The following is a 23,183-nucleotide window of genomic DNA, read 5'->3' as shown; positions in this document are numbered from 1 at the left end:
TTAGTCAGTGGATTTTTTGATCCAGAATGAGTAATTTACACTCATGCAGGCTCCAATCCTAATCAAATTTCTTTAGATGCTATTACAACTAAATATGGACTGTGAAGTTGTAATCCTAAATCCACTTTACTTTCATTCCGATGCATAGTTATGTGAAACTATGCACTAGATGTGTTCTGTATAAAGCACCATGGACTCATGCTATAACTTTACTAGGAAATGAACTTACTTTATGTGTCCGTAAAAGAGATTAGGATCAAACTGTAAAGGAGATTGGATGATAGCTAAGTAATTGATTTTCATAAATCAGGCAACCTAAATGTCCTTGGAAATTATTCACAGCTAAAAATGTAATACATATTAAGAGTTGTTCAATTTACAAACGGCATCATATAGTTGCATTTTCTACTATGAAACTTGTGGCATCTCATTTTGGTATATGTAGATAAAGTGGACTTGGGGAAAAACTGTCTTTCAGGGTATAATGTGAAAGATTTTAACTACTTAGCTGAATAACTTCATATTTGTGTTCAGTACTCAAAATATCATGAAGTCCTTCATTTTCAAAAAATATTCAGAGAACATCATTATATTTGTAACTTCAGTAACAAATGGTTGGCTAGAATTGCCTTTTTGTAAGCTGTTGTACTTTGTTGAACCTATTCTATAATTTATACAAATAATTTCTACCTACAATTTTAAAGAAAGTATATGCTTCCTTAGTGTATGCTGTTCCATACAGTGTATTTTTCTTAGGGCCAGTCCAATCTAGAACAGGAACAGTGGCACTAAACACCCACTCCTGTATCTTGTGCTGAATACAGGCTGGCTGGAGGTCTCCTTGGAGGAAGGGGACATTTGTCCCCTTGCCTCAAACAAAACCCCAGCCTGCTTAGTGGGGCTTCTCGAATCTGCGCCAGCTAAATTGCTGGCGCAGATCTGAAAAGTCCCATGTTGGGCTTCCAAACCCAACACAAGGGATAGGATTTGGTGGAAGAGGCCTCCGACATTCCCACCCTCCTTCCAGGCCTGTCCCTTCCCCCACCCAAAACTCCACCCTGCCCACTCCACAGCACTGCAGCCCCGCAGGATGCAGCAGCTGCCATTTCGGCACTGCTTTTCTGCACAGTGCTGGGGCAGTTTAGGAACGGGCTGCCCAACACTAACAAAATTTGCATACTTGGGTGAACAAGTGGAGTGACTGCTTCTGTGACTGTGGCTGGAATTGTTGCTTCAGCCAAGAAACAGTTGATGACTCTTTTTGAGAGATGTAATTGGCTGCGATGAGCAAAGGTTGAACGAATACATTTTGCAGCAAAGGATTCTAAGTGAACTGTAGTAACTGCAGATTATTCAAGCAGTGGCATTGAGACTGAACACATCTTGTACTGCTTTCACAATAGTGTAGTTGAAGTAAATGTAAGTTACTTTATTAGCAAAACACCTTACAGAGAATTGCAGAATGCTACTAATGTAATGGTGATTCTAGCTATGAATGCAGATCTTCAGAAAACAGTATTGTGCAGAAGGCAAATCATGAGAGAGTTCTGTCACCCCTAAGCTCCCCCAAAGTAATCAGCTGCCTCTGCCTGATAATTTAGGGCAGTGGTTCTCAAACGTTTTAGAGGTCCTAGAGCAGGGGTGTCAAACAGAATGTGTTCCCTGGAAGCAGTTTATCTGGCCCCCATTGTAATTGGGCTCTCACAGCTTGCTAATTGGGCTGTCTCAAATCTTGAAAATATTAGCAAGATTTGCACATTTTCTCTTTTGTCATTTCTTGCTAATGAGTTTCTGTGTTTGTTTCTGTAGGCCACAAAGTGCTTGTTTGTGGCCATCATCTGCTTAATGATGTCATTTTCTGCTTAATAACATCACTTCTGGCCCTCATCAGATGCCATGAATGCTAACTTTGACCCTCTGTATGAAACAAATTTGACATCCCTGCCCTAGAGGCTGCTGCCTGATCTGTAAGTGCAAAGGGGTGTGGCCATAATGGTGATTGGACAGCAGTGCTACCCCCCACATAGCAGCTTGTTTGACCCTTGATGCGCATAGCCTAATCTGCTCTGTCAGTTTCACGAACTACCAAATATTGGGTCAGGACCCACAGTTTGACAACTACTGATTTAGGGGATCTGCACCTTTTTTTAAAAGAATAAATCCTTCATGAGTTTTCTCAGGTACCTGGAATTATTATTACTATTATTTTATTAATTTATACCCCGCCTTTTTGCCCAACGGGCACACAGGCCAGTCCAATCGGGCAAAATGTCTGAATGTCTCCAGACATTTGAAAGGTATTACTTTTGACTCAGGGCAGCTCCCAAACCTTTAGTAGCACAAGCCCAATAGGGGGAAATAGGGAAACTGAAACCAATCTTCAAGCACAGTCTGATTAACAAATATTTTACTTTCTTGCTAAAGGAAAATCATATATTTTACAGGCAAATTTAAACATGAACAAACAAAGGTTCAAAAAGAAAGCTTAGCAATAATCTTACTACCTGGTTTTGGTGCAGATCATACTGGGTGATCTTGCTTCTTAATTAAAGAAAATGGCTTCTAAGTTCAATTCATTTCTCAGAATAACATGCCTGGATGCTTCTTGTCTTTGAGAGCTGGCTATAGAGTGGATAGAAGGGTATGCTTCCTTCCTCTAAATGTTCTGGTTTCCCATGTAAAATAAACAGAGCCCCACTCTTATAAGGTGAGCAGTACGTTAACTGGAAATGGAGTGGGTGATAATGGTTGGCAACCTTCAGTCTCAAAAGTCTATGGTATAAGCCTACAGCACCCGGTATTCCCAGGTGGTCTCCCATCCAAGTACTAAACAGGGCTGACCCTGCTTCAGGCTATCAGAAATGATAGAATTCCCTACCTCCCTTTGTGAATTTGTGGGTTTCTAAAAAAAAATATGTCTGCTCAAAACTTGTCAAGCATGCGTATTTTCATTGAAGCATCTCATACTAATTTTTTAACATACTGGGGCTTCTCCTCTTTCTTTGGTCTGCGTTAGTGCTGTTCTTCCCCTCCCTTCTCAGTTTTTGTTTCTCAGACAGTACAAGTGGTTGCCCAGTGAAAGTTCTGCTTCTATGTTATGTTACAAATAAAAGGATAGGCAAAGAGCTGAGATGCTTTGAAACAACTCCAGTAGTTATGTTCCATGAATTGTAATGATCTGCAACAAACTTTAAAGTAAGTTCTTATTAAAGCTCAATAGAGATTCATGGACAAGCTCTTCACTTTTTTCAAGCAAAACAAGAGTGGGCCATAGTGTTGCTTCTATTGTGAGAGTAACGGTGGGCATTTGAAAGGAGCAGCGCAGCCTCAACTGATATTTTTACACAAATTTGTTTCTCCAGTCATGATGTGTAATAGGTTTCAAGTCTGCATGTGTGCAGGTTTGTCATAGATGCGTAAGTATTCAAATTTAATGCAATGTCTTTGCTTTCTCTTTGGAAGCTAGGTTGAGATACTTTTCAAATATACACAGCCAACTCAGTCTTCAAGATTGCCCTTTATACTGTGCTGCCTAGGCTATATAGATAATTGTAAGGTACAAGTGTGGTTCATAACTAAATTTATGAAAAAAGGAATATGATTTTTGGCAATAAAATGGGGTAGAAAAGTACCTGAATGACCTGAATCCTTTGGTTAACCAGCATTGCCAGTTGTTACCAAAAATACCTGTTATGAGACTTGGGGCACAAGCCTAACCAGGTCTACGCAGAAGTAAGTCCTGTTTTGTTCAATGGGGCTTACTCTCAGGAAAGTGTGGTTAGGATTGCAGCCTTGGTCTTAGTTATGAGACTTATAAATACGTATTATGAGACTTTGCTGCTGCAAACCAACATGGCTACTCCTCTGGAAGTTGTAATGAAATAACTCGGTTTATCCTGCTATATGATTACCCATCTGTTTGGGGTAATCTACTCAAATAAATGAGACTGGGATTTACTGTTTAAGTAACAAAATGAAAGGCCCTTGTTTCTGTCATAATGGGTGATTTTAGCCTGTTTACATGTCATTGTGGTGGTCCTCTTGCTTTTCTGCAGCTGTAAGTTACTAGCTGATGTTCTTGTGTCCTAATTGCTATTTAAATAGCCAAATGAGCTTGCATCTCATATTTCAGATAAAATTGCAGTGGATTTACCTTATCTTACTCCACTTGGACATATGTGCTGTTAAATTGCACAAAGTGATTAAATGCACTGTTCTGTGGGTGTTTTTTTAATGTATTTTTAACAAAAACAAACTCCTCTAGTTATATAGTTTAATTCAGCATTTCTCAAACTGTGGGTCACAACTCAATTTTTGATGAATTGCATAATACTGCCCTGCCAAAACTTCTGGGTTGCTGAACTTTCGGTTTTTTAACATGTGCAACTGTCTTTGGCCCACTCCAACCTCTTTGTGTTTGGTTTTGCTGAAGAAAACATGCTTGCTAGCAAAAACACAAGGCAAGACCTGGAATGGGCTAAAGACCACTCACTGTACAGAGTCTCTGGTGGCAGGTTTTTTACATTAAAAAAAAAATTCCACCTTTCGCACTGATCTAGGATTGTAATGGAGTGTACTTTGACATGTGGAGGTTTAAACAATTGCTTTCTTTCTTGGCCTGGGTCTCCATAACTGTGTTAAGGATCCATTGCTGTATACCAACAATGGGGAGGGCATATTCACAGATCCTATATCCATGGATTCACTTATCTGCAGATCGGGTCCAGGACCCCCCCAGCATGCTCACCCCCTCTGGAGGTGAGGAGAGCTCTGCTCCCCTCTCCTCCAGAGGGGTCTCTGAGCTTAGCAGAGGCTGAGGACGCCCGTCCCCTGCTGAGCTCTGAAGCAAAACAAAAGTGCCTTCAAGTTTCTCCATGAAAAGCTCCCCTTGCCTCCAGAGGGAATTTGACTGTATCACCTGTTTCAGCTATCTGCGGGGGGTGGGGGTGGGTTCCAAAATGGAACCCCTGTGGATAAGGGACACACCAGTATGTACAAATCAAGGCGTTGCTTAAGGTACTTGAACAACAAAGAGATTGTACTTTGTTAGTTGAAATTGAAGCTGCCGTAAAAGGTTACAAGTTGGTGCAGGGGGACGAATGGTGTGGGGATGGGGCAGAGTGTGGATCAGAGGCAGTGTCTGTGGCAGCAGTTCATGCTGATATCCCAACCCCTTGCCAGGTTCAATCCCCTGACCACAGTCCATGTGGACTTGCACCACCTATAGAGCTGGTGCAGGTCCAAATAGACACAAAGGCCCAGTGTGGGCTTACCCTGGGGCAAGGTAACAAATGTTTTCTAACCCTGAGGAGTCTTCTGGAGGCCGAAAATCCCCTGCAGGATTCAGCGGACACCAGCTTGGTGCAACTGTGTTGCCGTGCTGGGAGTTAAGTAGGATTGGACTGTGAGACAACTTCATTTTGGTTGGATATGATTACTGTTTTTGTTCTTCAACTTGATCTTAAACTTTTGCTATTTAAACTGTTGCTTATACAGTAATCAGATTAAACATTCTTTTGCAAGACAGTGTAAATTAGCATCTTTCCCTGGAGTTCCATGTTGTCATAAACAACAAAGCGATTACTCTGTACTCTAACAAATATGTTAAACACAGTCTTCCTATGAAGTGTGAACACTTCATAATTATTAAACTCCTATTTAATATATTATTAAAGTTAAAGAGTACATGGCTTTATTTAATTGCCTTGAAGGCAACTCAAAAAAAGTCTTTAAATTCAGCATTGCTATGTTCCCCACCCCATCTGTAGCCAGCCTATTCTTGTGGCTAACCAGTTATTTGAGTTATTTGCCATGAGCAAAAGTTACAATTTCTTCTAACAATTTTTCAACCCACTCTTGTAAGATTTACAGAAGTAAATCTCATAGTATCCGCTGGTCCAAGAAAACAAATGACCCATTCACTGGAAGCATGGAGAAAGCTAGCAGTGGGGGAACCAGCAGCGATCACAAGCTGATAGTCTGATGATCAAGAGTGATGTGATATTTCTGTGGCTCCTTGTAACCACACTTTTGGCATAGTATGGCAACGAAAGCTCAGCAGCTTGTCTCAAAAGTAGATTCCTATGATTCTGCTGTTGGAGGAACATGAGCAGGCGGTATATTTTTCTGGAGGGTCTTGTTTGAAATTTCAGTCAGAACAATGGTCCTCTAATAATGGAAATTGCTGCTGATAGCATCAGGTAGATTGTAGCCACATACTGCCTGATTAGATGGATTTCTTTGCATATGTGAATATATGGTATATACGGGACTTGGGCAATGTTGGTAGAAGTGCTTAGAGCTAGGACTGACTTTGTTTTTAATTTTTATATCCAGTTTCTGTTCCCTTCAGGGAGAATCATGGGTCAGACCGGAAAGAAATCCGAGAAGGGACCAATTTGTTGGAGGAAGCGTGTAAAATCAGAATATATGCGACTTAGGCAGCTCAAGAGATTCAGACGGGCAGATGAAGTAAAGGTAACTAAGACACCTAATCCCAATAATAAGGTATTAAAACAACTCTTATTTAGTATGAATTTGTTTTAATACTATGGTTTTGTAGTTAATTGTATAGCTTTGTGTTTGACTGATACCCCATACCTTGGTTCTGAGGAGAAGTCATCATGGCAGCTTTTAGCAATAAGATAAGATTGTCTCTACTTCAGTTACAACAGTTGTTAATGCTGTGATCTCTTTAATTATTTCTCATCCAATATTGTCTTCTCTTTTAGAAAAGCTCAGATTTTCTTATCAGAATAAATGCTGCACATATACACAAATTGCATATTTTTCACATTCTCGGTATATGATTTGGGAAATAATTTGTAGCAGAATAGTGGGGATAGAAAAAGCAAGTGGGATTGTTGTCCTTTGAACAGTACACTCTATCCCATATTGCAAAATGCTCTTGAAAATCCCCTTGGTTTCAAAAGTGGATTGCTATGTGTTGTGTGGGGCTACTGTTGAAGAAATACTAGTTTAAAAGGCTTCTTAGGTGCATGAACTAGTTATGCAATTCTTTGAGTAACAGCCAATCTGTCCAGATCCAAATCAAATCTAGTCAAATTGATACATCTGTGAATTCACATGATAATTTGGATTGTATATAAGGGATTACTGGCAGTCTCCGTGGTGTTCCACCACAAGAATCCATTTTTAATTACAGCAGGGGTGCCCAAATCTCAGCCTGGGGGCTATTTGCAGCCCTCAGGGACCCCCAATCCAGTCTGTGGGGAGCCCCCAGGCTCCAGTGAGCCTCTGGCCCACCAGAGACTTGTTAGAGTCCATGCTGGTCTGATGCAGCTGCTCTCAGAATGAGGACCAACTGTTCAGCCTCTCGTGCGAGCTGTGGGCCGAGAGCTTCCTTCGCTGCTTACTATTTTAGATAACGAAATCCGCTATTCCAGCCCCTTTGAACCCTCTGAAGGTGACTGGAGCTGTGCTTTGTTTTCCTCCGGAGGGCTTTCTGAAGCCCACAGAGGCTGCGCATGTCCGAAGGCATGTCCGAAAGGCAAAAAAGTCTAAAAAAAGCTGCTTCTGGTTTCTGGCGGGTTTGTTACTAGTTTCCGTTTTTATGCCTTATAAAGCATTCTGAGGTCTAGGGAAACCCTCCATTTATTTATTGTTTTACTTATTTATTTAAAAAATTGTGCTTCAGTGTTGCACTCAGGTTGAGTGTGGTATAATAAAACAGCTTTATAGGAGGTATTACCACAACAACTCTGAAGTAGGCCAGTAATGTTAACCTCACATTGCAAATGAGACTGAGAGAGAGAGGCTTCTCTACAATTGCTAGGCAAGTGACTGAGCTGAGATTCCTGGCTTGTAGCTCGTACCTAAGCTCTGTTCCACATAATTCACTATTGCTGTGCTGCTTCGTATTGACATTTGCTGCCTATAACATTGACACAATGTAGTATAAAATCCTGCATGCACGTATGTTAATCATCCTAAATGTTTATGTGCTCATTAACAAGCCTTTTGAGTAAGTATGTATATGGCAGTATTGTTCTTAGATCAGTTTGTCTTATTATATCAAACACAATGAAAAGTTTCTGTGTTTGGCCAGCTGTTTTTGAGACAAAGTATTTGAAAATGGTCAGTTGCTCAGATGTTTTTAAGCATTTTTGTTTTGTTGACCATGGGAATCTGTGGAATGAAGAAAGAGAGCAGCATTTTGCATTTCCTTTCCTCTATATGTGCAGTACACTGGATGACACCATTTATTAAAGTTCAGTTTTTTGTTACTATTTGTGTTGTAGGAGGTCTGCAACGTTTTCCTCTTTTTTCTGTTGTGGTGTCAGACTACTGAAAACCTACTGTGGACCACAGTTCAAGTGATACAGATGGCAAAATACCAGTATCTTCAAAAATCTATGAATATATATAAATGTAGTAGTTCTGTTTGTATGCAGTGTAGTTTTCCACAGTGACATTGTTCTTGGATATCCAAATAGCTTAAAATTTTTTAATTGTGTTTAATCTCAATTATGTTTTAAAATTATTTTATTTCTAGAGTATGTTTAATTCTAATCGTCAGAAGATACAAGAAAGAACAGAGATCTTAAATCAAGAATGGAAACAACGCCGGATACAACCTGTACACATCATGACTTCTGTGAGCTCATTGCGTGGGACCAGGGAGGTTGGTTAATATGATGTGTTGTAGAAATCCAGCTACACAGTTATCTTTGTCTTTCAGGAGAAAAGTTGGTTCCTGTAAAATGGTTAACGTGTGGTGTTCTTTTTTATTTTATTTTAGTAGAACAGTCCATGTTGGAAGTGTCCTTCCTTTTTTGGGACCTGAAAGACTTGTTTATTTAAAATGACGTGAAAAGAAGGAGCTCTTTTTATGTGTGATCACCAGTTGCTGTCACTTTGCTAGACAAAAACTGAAAATTTTTATGAGGCAGATGGAAATTTCCATGTTTTCTTTAATGGGGGAGAAGAGCATAAGTTGCTCCCTTTTCATGGTGCCTATGTACATGAGTGTGAACACCAGGGTAAAAGAACATGAGAGACACTGTTGGTTGCTACAGGTAGATAGATCAGCTGTGGCTGAACATGTGACAAAGATAGGCCATAGGATGAATTTCCAACATGCACAAGTACTGTATTGTCTACAACTACCCAATACCACACTTGAATTTACAGGGAAGCAATAGAGATTAAAAAAAACAACGGTAACAGCATGAACAGAAAGGAGGAGACTTTGATCATCAGCACCACCAGCCCTTAGAAATGCTAGGATCCAGGAATTTGGAAAAGAACTGGGTTGTGGAAAGGAAGTGCATAGTCCTTTAAGGAACACACGGTGAACAAGATCAGTGGACAGTTATTGTCAGTTGCTCTGCTGTGAGACTAACGGTCTGTGGTTCTCACCTTTAGTTCTTTGAAAATGCTAACATGCAAGCAGGCTTTCGAGTCAGCAAATATGGGTTAGACCGTTGTTTAGTCCTAGCCCACTTAACTGAAAAATATCTGGATAAAGCATTTTCTAAATTGTATGTAGCCTTCTTAGACCTAAGGCGGCTTTCGATTCTATTAAAAGAGACTTGGGGTGGTCCAAACTTTATAAATTAAACATTGACCCCTGGTTACTTGTCTTACTTAGGAAGCTTTATTCAGATACCTCATGCCAGGTCAGAGTGAACTCTGAGGGTGATCTAACAGATCCTTTTCCAGCTAACAAGGGGGTTAAACAAGGCTGTGTCCTTGCCCCCTCTTTATTTAATCTATTCATTAATGACCTTGCCCCTTTTTTGTCAGAGACAGACTCCCACTGTCCAAGACTCAATCAATGCTCCATTTTCCTTTTACTTTACCCTGATGATATGGCGTTACTCTCACATACACGAGTTGGGCTATGGCGTTTGATCTCTAGGTATATCCAATATTTCTCAGACAATGCTCTACAGCTAAACTACTCGAAATCTAAAATCTTAGTATTTGAAAAGCGATGGAAACAGCGCTCTTGGGTCTTCAACGGCAAGGCTATTCAACAGGTCAAAATCTTTAAATATTTGGGCTTGACCTTCCATCATAGTCTATCCTGGGTTCCACAGTGCATAGCCACTCTCAAATCTGCTAGATTATCCCTACAGGGTATCTTACGTTTTTTCTACGCAAGGGGAAATGTCTATATTCCTACAGCCCTGCATATCTTCAAAGCCAAAGTCGTGGCCCAATTATTTTGTGGAATACCAATCTGGATTGCCGCTTTCAACAAGGAAATGAAAAGAGTACTTTCAATTTTTCTTTATAAGATATTTGGTTTATCCCATTGTGGCGCTTAGAAGCAGGACTACAAAGACTTGAATGTATAACCTTGGGCAGATTTTAGTTTTTGGTTAAGTATCTGTTTTAACAGGGGGAATAACTCACTGATTCAGGACTTGCTTTCTGATTCTTGGACTTACTTGGGCTATATTCGCCTTTTTAGTAAGCTACCATCGATTGGTGTACTGGTGGACCTGGTGGGTAATGATTCCTTGATGCGGATTAGAAAGATCATTATTTCTAGATTGAGAGATATTGAATACCAGGGACTCCTTGCTGAAGCAAACAAAACCCACTCACCTTTGTTTTTTCAGATTTCCCCCCCTCCTGGCCAGTGTTCTAGATTTTTATATAGTTTAGATAATACTTTACTTTGTCGTGCTTTCACGCTTGCCAGATGTAATGTGTTCCCTTCTCCGGAACTGGATCTGAAATTTAATAAAACCGCGCAACAGCAATTGTCATGTCCCTGTGAGTTGGGATACAGGGAGTCTCTGACCCACACAGTGCTCCATTGCCGCTTTACAAGAAGTCTAGATCTATGCATTTGGACCTGTTTTTTTGCCAATTATTCCAACTGTCATGTTGAATTGAAACTACAGATATTACTTACAAATGAAAAAATGGTAAAACCAATGGCGGATTTTTTATATGAGATTTTAACCAAACGTAAAATGGAGGGAAATCTTATTTAATCTACATTTATTTTTGATGACCTGCTTGAATGTAACTTTTTGCGTAAACTGCTCAGGCAACTGTTAAGTTCTATGCCTAATAAAGGTTGATTGTGATTGTGTGAAAATGCTCACAATAGTTCTGGGCGAAATGTTAGGAAAAGAAAATCTTCATAGACCATGACCAAACAATTCTTACTATAACACTCTTAAAACCATTCACATTTGTTACTGAATTAATTTTAAAATCTAAAAGCTATTTGAAAATCTTGAGTTTTGTTTGACAGAGAGGCTTTTGCTGTTATCCCCTCTAGTTTAAAAACAGTTTACTACTAGTAATGTAATTTTATCTCTCTTTTCAGTGCTCTGTCACTAGTGACTTAGATTTTCCCAAACAAGTCATCCCTCTCAAGACTCTGAACGCTGTTGCCTCCGTACCCATAATGTATTCTTGGTCTCCCCTTCAGCAAAACTTTATGGTAAGGAAAATGCGTACACTAAATCAACTGAAATGAAAGCCAACAAATTAATGTGTTCTGCAAGATAGTAATATTTTGATGCTGCTTGAGCCTATATTCCTGGTGTGTTGCAACTCTGCCAAATGGTTTGTCAGTCTTAATCTTATATCATGATTGGTACCTGTTACTTGTTGTGTTCCTTAAGAAAAATACAAGTACAAGAGTTGGTTAATATGTACAAATGATGAACACAGAGAGAGTTTACACGTGCCAGCAGCCCACATGAAAATTGCTCAGAGGTGGTCACATTCATATTGTCGCACAGTGTATGTGAGCTGTTGCCTCTCCAGAAAGGCTGTGTACACAGCCACTGTAAATTTGGATTGATGCCGCTTGAAACATTTCTACTACAAAACAGAAATTGTCCATTTCTACAAAAGTAGTGTTTGGCTGCAGCCTTCCCAATGGTTCTCCTGTTCTCCTGTCGCTTAGGTAGGAGCTGCCAAATGTGATCTGGACCATAGTTCATAACATAAAGCAACTCAGTGTAATTACTAATAAGAGCTACCATTTGTTAATCTTAAGGAAAGGAGTTACTGGGCTTCTAGGTCATTGTCTCTTGCAAGATTTGGCTGCTCTGCTTATTTCTATGGAAGGGAGTACATTGTACACGCAAAGAAATATGCAGGTGGATTTGCTCATTCTGTTGGAGCAATGGAGCAACTCAATGCATGTGGGAAAGCTCCTTGAGTGCATCACAGCACTCTTTATGATACAAAAATGGGCAGCTTGAGATGAGTATGTTGTCTTTCAAAATAAGGTGCCATTTCTAATTGGGTGATTTGTTTACTAGGGCTGATGCCAGCATTTCAGTTCCTTTTTATTGACATATCAGTGGGTATTATCGCTCTTGATGTGTGAGTTATTGGTTACTCTTGTGTGTAGCTTTGAAGTTACCAAATCAGGGAAGAATTATCAAAATACATAATATATATATATACTTGTGTGTAAGTCAAGAAATTTAGGTCATAAAATTGAGTTCTTACCTTTTGAGTGTGGTAAAGAAACCTTTTGTTGGGTTACATTTTGCTACCATGTTCTTAGGTTGAAGATGAGACAGTTTTGCACAACATTCCTTATATGGGAGATGAAGTGCTTGACCAGGATGGAACATTTATTGAAGAGCTAATCAAGAATTATGATGGAAAGGTGCATGGAGACAGGGGTGAGTATTATACTGTGTATATTTGTAAGTTAATTTCCACTAGTAGGCAATGTGGTTTGGTGTAGACCAACTTGTGTTTATGTATAAAATGTGAAGTGATATAATTTCTGAGTGTGTAATTATTGTATGAACTGATTACTTCCCATTCACATGACACAAAATGACTATATTAGGGCTGACTCCTTAGCCACAGAGTGCAGTTAGCTCCACTTGCACAATACAGGAAAATACCTTGTGATTGTTCTTGTTGTAATTACAATAAAATCTATTCTAATGAAGTTCTATATTACAGTAGGTCATTTTGCAGAGAGACTAAATATGGAATAGAAGACTGTTGATCTTCTATAACATTATAGCTATAACACTTCTAATATACCGAATGGCTGCTATTTTGTGTTTTCTTGGTTAATTCACTTAATAGCTCCTAATTCTTCTTTATGGGGTCTGTGCTGGGACACAGTAGAGTTCTGTGCATGCGCAGAGTCAATTTCAGAAATTTTCAGAACCTTGTCAAGTGTTCTGCCTCTGTGTTTGTGTGGTGTGACTTTATTGTGTACTGCAGCTGCAGAACACCCATTTCCTTAACTCCTTTTTGACCATAGCTGAAATAGCATCAGGTAGGAATGCTTTCCTTTGTCCCTCCAAAACAACATGGTCTTTATTCTCTAGAGTACCTTTAGTGATATATAAAATTTCAATTAGAATAGGTTAGTTCTGCCTTTTTCATTTGGCAAATAGGATCCCTTTAAAAATTTTGTCTCTGTAGGGCTGAACTCCTCTACTGCTTGCCATAACAGCTGTCTTCTCTGCCGGGGAAAGAGTCATCTCCTGGACTCCTCTGCCTGCTGTAAAAAAGTTTTCCAGGCAGATGAGAGAGAACCAGAAAAACTGTATCAAGCCTATTCTGAGAGAGATGACCCTCATGCCCTGAGGTCACATCAGCACTATCTGCCATCATGCCTGTGCCTCCACAACTATAAGCAGTTTGCGCAAAACAGGTGGGGCAGATGTTTCCTAAATTGTCTTTAGAGAATTGTCATGGCCAAGGGGGCGATTATAAGGGCAGCAGTTGCCATAAGTCCCATTCCAGGCAGGTAACCAAAATTGGACATTGTCTTAAGGAAAAAGCAAAGTATTTGGAGATGTCCTTTCAAGTTATTTTGATAATGAGACCATTGTTGTTGATATTTCCTTTGGACTAAGGAAGGTAGGTATGGGTGACCAAGCCAAAGGAGGCAATTCCTTTGCTTTAGTCAGTGAGTTTGCCCCCAAACTTGGCTGTCCAGCTGTCGCCCAGCGTCTCAGAGTGAATGATGTAGGGATGTTGAGACCATCATCATCCCTATCAGGCCCTGATCTCTTTTGGCACTGTTGCAAGTGATAGACAGATATAGCCATGAATGCCACCATAGAACATAGTTCAAGAGCATATAACTGGGGGATAAGTTTGAGGTTCTCAGTGTATGCACTCCATGTATCTATATCACTCTTAATGTGGGGCATCCCTGTTCAATAAGAGAAAAGGGACCTTCCTGTTGCTGGTCCTTTAGTCAATGCATACTCCTGGCAAAGCAGCATCAAAGGATGCTGCTGCTGGCCAACATGCCAATTTTGCCTTTAGAAACAGTTGTAAAGTCTCGTGATGTTACCACCTTGACTAAGGCTCTATCCTGTTAGCAACACTGATAATTCTATATTTTGCAGTTGTTGGATCAGCAGTAACTACATCAATGCCTGTGTTGGTGATTCTGTTGATATAGATCAGGGGTGCTCACACTTTTTTGGCTCGAGAGCTGCTTTGAAACCCAGCAAGGCCCGGAGATCTACCAGAGTTTTTTTTACAATGTTCGCGCCATCATAACATATAACATTTATGTGTACAATGTATGTTGGTGTACCTTGAGCCCCACTGAGTATAACAGGACTTACTCCTGAGTAGACATGCCTAGGATTAGGCTGTGAGGCTGCAATCCTAGCCACACTTACCTGGGAGTAAGCCCCATTGAGTACAATGGGCCTTACTCCCGGCGTTTCCTCCCAGAGGCACCTGAAGGGGGGGTCGGCATTCCGCGATCTACTCATTTTGCCTCGCGATCTACCGGTAGATCGCGATCCACCTATTGAGCACCCCTGATATAGATGATGTCAACTATGCCTTTGGCCCTCACAGCAATACTGGCTCTGAAATTGACCAGAAAGCAAAACCGGAAGGCAGAAATGTTGACCAAAATAGCAAAGGCAGCTTCTCCCATAGATGAACTGAACTTGTATATTGAGAGCATTGTCAGAATGCCCTGGATTTCAAATACCAGCACCAAGTGGAACATATATTCAGCCTTGTGTACCTTTTTGTTCAGATGGACACCTGTATGTCTGTTATTTTATCAGTGTCGCCAATTTTCTTGAAAGCTTCAGGGGGACCTTGGAACAAACTGTTATCTGTGCCATCTACAGTTTGAAGATTGGTGTAGAAGTACACGATGCTCATTCTTGTTTTAATCACCTGAAGCCAAACTCCCTGATTGTGGTACATGCATTGGCCAGTAGTAAAAAGATATATTTGACTACAGCAGATGTGAAGGGTAGAAAGTTGAACAACATGACTAGAAAATCCTATGCCAGTTTTGCCATTAACTTCAAAATTGCAAGGTTTCTATCATGCATAGCTAGATATTGCTCCATGCTCTGGGAGCAAATGCTACAGTGTCAATGCTAAGCATGTCTACTCAGAAGTAAGTCCCCCTGAACTTTCTCCCAGGTAATTGTGTGTAGGATTGCAACCTAAATTAGTGAAGCATTTAGTTGTCATCTAAAATAATGACATGTTCCATAGCACTGAGGAGACATGCATGGCTTCAGTTGGCTTCATTGCTTGCAGACAAGAAGTCTCACACTGAGGTTCAGGTCACCCACACATCTCAGCCTCTACTTGATGAAATGGATGCTGTTCTTTAATGAAGTGCCATTGAATAAGTTTCAAAATAATGGCCAAAATAATCGGGGATTCTTTTCATGGTACTTCATGGTAGTAGAAAGAAATGGGGGTTTGTGCCCCATAGTAGATCTAAGGAACATCTATGTCTTTACACAGATAATGAAATTCCATGATGCCTACTTTCGTAGTGCAGCACAGTCAGAATCGAAAATATCTGTGGTTCACAGTTGGTATCACGCTTTCTGTGTAGAGTGCTCATCTCCACTGCACTGAAGATCTTCATAAATTAAGTGGCTACGATCACCACATTTTTCGGCTTTGTGGGACAATAGTTCTTCCTTGTCTAGTCTGTTGGCTCATAATGACACAACCCAAGTAACAACTCCTAAAACTTATCTGCAGACATTAGTGGGACCAATACATGGAGAAGTCTCAGATCCAGTTTATAATATACTTCTGATTTCTACACATTGTCACATGCATCTCCTGAATTTGAGGTGTCAGACTAAAATATCCCTCATCAAGGAATGTTAGGCATCACCATCTCAATCTGCACATCAGATTCAACAGTGCCTAGGTTGTGGCATTGTTTACCCATGAGGCTCTGGCAGAAATAGTTTCTCTTTAGTATTCAAACTTCAGAAACATTCCCAATGCAAATAGCTATTAATTCCAAGTGAAGTCCATCCCATAAGATAGTGGACTTCTCCAACCAGCCTCCTTGAGGGTATGCCTTTTTATTCCACTAGCCAAGGCCGACAATTTGATATGTCGATGGGGAATGTACTGTGGTGCCCTTAATGTCAATGGGACTTGATCATCACAGGAAAGGTTTTTGGAACTGCTAGTTCTTTGAAGAACTATGTAGTACATATTGCAACAGAAAACACTCTGTATAGTTATGTATACATCAACAGACAAGATGGCACAGCAGCGAGAACTCTTTGCGACTTGACTTGGGATTGATATATGCAGCATGGTATCAGCCTAATGACTGTCTGCTTTGCCAGGTAATCAAACAACTTGACAGATGTCCTTAGTGGACTAAGAGGCAAGACATTTTTCTATGAATGGTGCCTCAAAACCAAAATCTTCTCTTCTAGAATTCACCATTGGGGATCCCCTGTTGTGAGCCTATTTACTGCCAGTTTATAATGCCAAATGCCAGAGGTTTCGCAGTAGAGTTAGACATGATTCCTGCTGCATAGAGGACTTGTTCCTATTTAATGGGGAGTAGGGGCCTTTTTTATGCTTCTCACTCAAAGTAATTGATAGGATACACAAGTTCAACAACAACTGCAACCTACTCATGCAGTGGTAGCCAATGCATATCTGGTTTGCACCCCTGATCATGATGGCAAGGCGCAAATGCTTCCATCTACCTCACTAACTGAACTTTTTGTCCCAGAACCAAGGTCAAATACTTCACCACAACCTTGAGTTCTTGAAGCTGATGGCATGGAAGATCTTGCCCTAGCTGACACTGAGCTAAAGGATATCTTAGTTGTGCAGTGAAATGGAAGTGTTTCTGTGCCTGCGTAGCATCTAACAACTTGCAACCAAAGGTTGCCCCTAACCAAGGCATCCTATAATATGGCATTCATCCTGGGTCGACAGGCCTGGCAACCTCTTCCTGAGGGGTTAATTTTACTGTTCTCCTTGCCCTCCATCTGGCAATAAATGGCCCATTTTTTTCTCACCTACTGATTAGAAGTTCTTTAAGAGTCTTTCAAACTGCCAGTCCCATCTTGGAGTTTGTCACTGGTGTTTTCCCAACTCATGGATAAACCCTATTAAGCCAATAACTATGGTGAGCTTATTCCTGCTCACCTTCAAAACAGTCTTTCTGATAGCCTTTACTCTGGCATAGTGGACCACTGAACTGCATGCTCTATAATCTGGTCCTCCGTTCACCTGAACGAAGTGGTGCTGAGACCAAATGTTTCCTTTTTGGCTAAGGTGTTCTTCACATTCCATATCAATCAGGTCATGACACTACCTTGTTTTTTCTCTTTATTTTCAAAGTTCCATTTCAGAGGAGGAAAGAGCTCTGCAAGTAGGTGAGCTCTTTCCTTCTGTTTTCACAGAACTGCATTGCTTTAGACCAGGGGTGCCCAAACCCTGGCCCTGGGGCCACTTGTGGCCCTCGAGGCCTCTCAGTGTGGCCCTCAGGGAGCCCTTAGTCTCCAATGAGCCTCTGGCCCTCTGGAGATTTGTTGGAGTCCACACTGGCCCGTTGCAACTGCTCTCAGCGTGAGGGCGACTGTTTGACCTCTCGTGTGAGCTGTAGGGTGAGGGCTCCCTCCACTGCTTGTTGTTTCACGTCTGTGATGCAGCAGCGGCAGCAAAGGAAAGGCTGGCCTTGCTTTGTGCAAGGCCTTTTATAGGCCTTGAGCTATTGCAAGACCTTCATTCATTCATATAAGTTCATCTTTAGTATATTCATTTATGTAAACCTATGTAAATTTATTCAAATTTTAAATGTAAATTAATTCTTTTTTTCCCCGGCCCCCAACACTGTGGCAGAGAGATGATGTGGCCCTCCTGCCAAAAACTTTGGACACCCCTGCTTTAGACAGATGCAGACAGACTCATTATATGCTACCCTGCAAAGGCAAACATGTTTGCAACTAACCAAAACATGTTTCCACCCTGCATCTGGTAACCAAGACCGTCTCCCTGACTTACCAGCTGGCTACAAAGGAGCCACCAGTCTCCTTAAGAGTGCAATCCACTGGAGCAGTCTCATCCTCTGCCACTAACCTGAGAGGTGTCCCACTTCTGGAGTGCTGCAAAGCAGCAAGGTGGTCAGTACCATTGATCTTCATCAGACTCTACACCCTGGGCATGAGATTGAGACAGGGTGCCTCATTTGGGTTCATTGTGCTGCAGAAGTGCTGCGTATCTTTTCGTGACCACCTGCACCCACTTTCAGGTAAGGAGAAAAGTTAATTAGTGTCTGTTATATGTGACTGCACAGAGACCACAAGGTGGGCATATTTACTTATAACTAGTTCTTTGAATGGTCTTCTGTACAGACACATGACCCTTCCGGCTTCAGGTGTTAGGACTTGCTGGAGTAGTCAGAGCTGTCTTTTAAATAAAGAATAGGAGCCAGGGGTTGGTCCTCAAGGAACTGAGGGATTGGGAATTCTTCCTGTGCTGAAGGTACACAACCATGCACAGGATCGGAATGTTCAACAAAACTACGTATAAAATTTCAGTGTCAACTCTGCAGATGCTCTGAATAGCACTGCACAGAAGACCACTCAAAGAGCTGTAGGTACAGGTAAGCAACCTGTCCTTTTTCCATCTCTGTAGACTTATTAGTTGAGGTTTACACAACCTCTTGGCAAATACATGCCTCTTCAATTTCTGAATATCTTTAATTGCAGAATGTGGGTTTATCAATGATGAGATATTTGTCGAACTGGTCAATGCTCTTGGTCAGTATAGTGATGATGATGATGAAGATGATGACGACGACGATGATGACGATGATGATGACAATCTTGATGGAAGAGATGAAAAGCAGAAAAGTAGAGAATCTAACAGAATAGGTAGGTTAATGAAATTCAAAGACTTTTGTCATACTAACTTAACTAAATACTTGCAATCTGATGCACCACGTAGGTATTCCCAGAGTAATAACAACTTTGTCAGTAATTTCCTGGAGATCAGTTTCCATGTGTGTTAGCCACTGTTTACTGCAGCATTGTGTTATGGCATCTGTGTATGAAGCAGCAGTTCTAAATCAGACATTATTATTGATTTAAAACTGCTTCAAGGTATACTACTGCTTCATTAGAAAAATGTTGAACTTAATCATGGGGAAACTCAGTCTTGATGATTAGGTCAATCACTATTTTTCTGCTTAATATACCTTGGGTGGTGGTGGTGGTGATGATAAAATAGGTTAAGTTCTACATTTGTTGCACTTGAGCTTCTTGGAGAAATGGGAGAACTGCTGTTGTGACTCCATCTCCCTATTTAGGGGCTCTGCCCAGCAGCAGATGAGTTTTAAAAGCTTATATTTGAAGGAGGGGGAAGCAAATGGGATAGGGATTCTGTTGATGTACCATCCACCCTACTGCCCATAAGTCTCACCTTTATGCTTACTTGGGTTACCTCAGTGGTGATATTGGAATTTCCAGAACTTTGTTGTGAAGGATTTCAACATGCTTACCAAGACCCCTGGAAATGGTATGGCTCAAGAATTCATGGTTTCCATAATAGCCACAGTTCGGCCTCAATAACTATTCCCATGCATCAAGCAGTGCATACTATGGACTTGATTATTCCCTTGGGCAGATGATTGGTGAAGAGTGGAAGAGATTACCATTGCCTCATTGTCACGGGCAGATCACTGCCTGCTACGGTTCAGCTTACTCTTAGTTGCAGACCTCTGCAGGATTTGGAAACCTATTAAAAAGGGCCATCCCTGGAGGCTTATGGATCTGGATGATTTCTTGATGGCTCTGGTTTTCCTGCCACTTCCGTTAGCAACTCTGTGGAGATCCTGGTTGCCTTTGGGAATGAAGAAATGTCCTGGTCATCAATTCAATTGCTCTTGAATGTTGTTCTTCTTTCCCATGGAGCCAAACTGGCCCTCTGGTGTTTCAGGGAGCTAAAGGTAACGAAACATCAGGGCACTTATCTAGCGCAGCAATGGGAGAAGACTTGTGAGGAATCTGAACACAGACTAGACTCTTTTTAAGAGCTACTCTGTGGTAATGATGACCAGGAAGAAGGCTTACTTGTCAGCCACCATTGCATTTGCAGGTAGTCTATGGCTTGTTAGCTGTGGGTACTCAGAGCTGAGCGGGACTCCTTAGTGTCCAACAGTAACTATTTTGCAGATGAAATTGCTCGCATTTGTCAAAACCTAGATGCCAACCTAGATGTCTTATCCTAGTGCTGATACTACTGCAACATCTTCATCTGTTAGAGATTATTTTTGGCTTGTTCAGCCTGAGGATGTGGGCAGGATCCTGGCAAGCATTTGGTTGTTCACATCTACTCTGGACCCTTTCCCACCCTGATTTGTGAAAGCAGCCAGAGGCGGACTGGCCGAATGCCTGAGAAAAGATAGTTAAGAGTTTAGGGGTCAAGTCCAGCCTCCTTGAAGGTAGCAGTTGTCTGACCCCTCCTGAAGAAACTCTTTGTAAACCCCCATATATTTGACAACTGTTGCCTGGTTTTTAGTATAACATTTTTAGACAAAGTGTTTGAGAGTATAGCTCTGCTTCTTCCTGGCATATAGGTGCTAGAAGGTGATGCTTGAGTACTCCTGATGCCATGGCCTTGTGGTGAGGGTTCTGTCTTGTCTCCTCTGTCTTTTAACATCTACATGAAAGCTCTTGGATAAATCATCTAGGAATTTGGAGTTGGGTGTCATTGGTATGTGGAGGATACTCAGCTCTATCTTTTGGTCTATCTCTCATTTCCATATTTAATCAAAGAAACAGTAGTGATGTTGAAGCACTGTCCTAGTTGGTGATCAACTGGATGAGGGCTAACTGTTAGATGCTTGCCCATGGTTATAGTAATCCAGGACAAAGGCAGCTCCCAATGGCCCCTTGTTCATTTGTGGGAGTTGAGTGTCTTGTATAGCTATTTGGGCAACCCGATCCATTGCTGCCCTGGAACTGTGTGTTGCAAACGTGCCATATGGCACATTTGCACCACCCAGGGAGTAAGTGGCACTGGTGGGGAGGCCTGTGCCATCCCGTTGACACTGCAGGAAGAGCCTTGGCAGTCAGCAGAGATAGCTAAGTGCAGGGCAGTATGGGAGAGTGGTAGGGCACAGGGGGGCAGTGGAATGGGGGGGTAGGACTGTCCCGGGAAGTGTTGGGAACAGCCTAGGCCTCCTCCACCAAATCTTGTCTCCCTTCCCAGGCTCAATAGCCCAACTTGGGGCTTCTTGGGTCTGAGCCAGCTAAATAGCTGGTGCAGTTCTGAGAAGCCACATTGAGCAGCTGGGACTTTACATGTGGTAAGGAAACAAATGTCCTTTTACTCCAAGGAGACCTCCATCCTACTCAGATCTACTCAGCCCAGGATACAATAGGAACTGTTTGGTGTAACCCTTCCTGTGCTTGGGAGCATGTTAGGATTGGGCCCCTAATAGGTAGATATAAAATGGTAACTTTTTGTGACCCCTCTGGTTTGGGTGAGATACAGGTCCTGACTAACCTTTAATAGTGGTAGTCATCAGAAGTTGATTGCATATTTTTTCTGATCTGGGAAGAACAAAAAGTCAACATGCCCATTGTACTTGACTGACCATGCTGCTTGATTAAGGAACTATTCAGAAAACGTATTTTCATTACTTGTGTTTGTATTTATACAAAGACAAAGAGAGCCATCCTCCTCGGAAATTTCCTTCTGACAAGATATTTGAAGCCATTTCCTCAATGTTTCCAGATAAGGGTACAGCTGAGGAACTGAAAGAAAAGTAAGTTCTTATATTGCAATAAGGTAGAATCTCAGTTTCTAGAAAAAAAAATGTTGTAACACCCTTGTCAGTTGTGACCCACCTAACCAAACAATCACCAGAGAGTCAGTAAAACTCCCTGTTTTTAAACAGATTGTCAAGCATCAGGCTGGTCACACTGCATAGCAGTGTGTTGCATTTGGGTTGGTGGTCTGTGAGTTGAATGTTCGGCTAAGTTGAGCGAGAAAGTTGAGCATATTTGTGTTCCTCTTGTCTTGAGATGGTTGGAATTTTGAGTAACAGCACTCATAGCCAATACTGGTGTATCTCAGTTACTTTTAAATGTAGATAACTTTCTCCATTATTACTATTTTTTAACATAGTTTGTAAAAGGATACTTGGCATGGAATGAAAACTAGTGAATGTGTAGCTATTTGCTTCATGTTTTGTAGATAAAGACAGTTTTAAGAATGAGGATTTAAATTATTTTTGTTTTGTCATTGAAATTGAGTGTACATTCTTTCCTTAAGATGAGTTAGCGTACCAAAAAAGATAACAAAACTGGACTATAATATAAAATTGTGACAGTTAATAAACAGTTACTTTTTTCTGTAGATACAAAGAACTCACAGAACAACAGCTCCCAGGAGCACTTCCTCCCGAGTGCACACCAAACATAGATGGACCAAATGCCAAATCTGTTCAGAGGGAGCAAAGTCTTCACTCCTTTCATACACTTTTCTGTAGACGGTGTTTCAAATATGATTGCTTCTTACATCGTAAGTGCAAGCATGCTTTTTTTGGTTAAAGATCTGTATGTTGTATGTCTTTCCAGTGAGGCCTGAAGACTTTTCTTTTTAGACAAGGCCTTCTGAGTTCTTGGTCTTTATAACATCATTTTTTAACACCTTTTAACATCTGTTTACAGGCTTGGGGCCTTTAATAAACTGCTGCTGCTTGCTCTTTTACTCTTTTTGTCTGATTGCTGTTTTTAAGATGTCTATTGTAAATGTGTTTTTATTTTGTTTTTAGTTGTGTTTTTAATTATTGTTGTAAGCCACCTTGAGTCCCTTTGGGCAGAAAGGTGGAGTATAAATAAAGTTAATAAATAAATGTATTCTGGTATGTTGGGATGTCCTGTAATGCTCTGTAACAACATGGACGTATGATTGAGGTA

At 41.0% G+C, this 23,183-nt stretch overlaps 1 protein-coding gene across 2 annotated transcripts in view; it reads left to right on the top strand.

Annotated features, from left to right (window-relative positions):
• Positions 1-23,183, top strand: part of EZH2 (enhancer of zeste 2 polycomb repressive complex 2 subunit) — a 46,584-nt gene that overhangs the window by 5,597 nt on the left and 17,804 nt on the right. Inside the window, exons 2-8 of one of the 2 annotated variants that reach the window (XM_066627077.1) lie at positions 6,337-6,477; positions 8,516-8,644; positions 11,315-11,431; positions 12,515-12,635; positions 18,966-19,130; positions 21,925-22,027; positions 22,622-22,785. In XM_066627077.1, coding sequence (XP_066483174.1) covers positions 6,361-6,477; positions 8,516-8,644; positions 11,315-11,431; positions 12,515-12,635; positions 18,966-19,130; positions 21,925-22,027; positions 22,622-22,785 — 916 coding nt within the window. In that variant the 5' untranslated portion in view covers positions 6,337-6,360. The remainder of the gene's footprint in view (positions 1-6,336; positions 6,478-8,515; positions 8,645-11,314; positions 11,432-12,514; positions 12,636-18,965; positions 19,131-21,924; positions 22,028-22,621; positions 22,786-23,183) is intronic. The other variant, XM_066627076.1, reaches the window with a different exon arrangement.

Source organism: Tiliqua scincoides, chromosome 5, assembly GCF_035046505.1.
Source record: "Tiliqua scincoides isolate rTilSci1 chromosome 5, rTilSci1.hap2, whole genome shotgun sequence".
In the NCBI taxonomy this organism is placed as follows: Eukaryota; Metazoa; Chordata; class Lepidosauria; order Squamata; family Scincidae; genus Tiliqua; species Tiliqua scincoides.
This window is presented reverse-complemented; position numbering and strand designations above follow the sequence as displayed.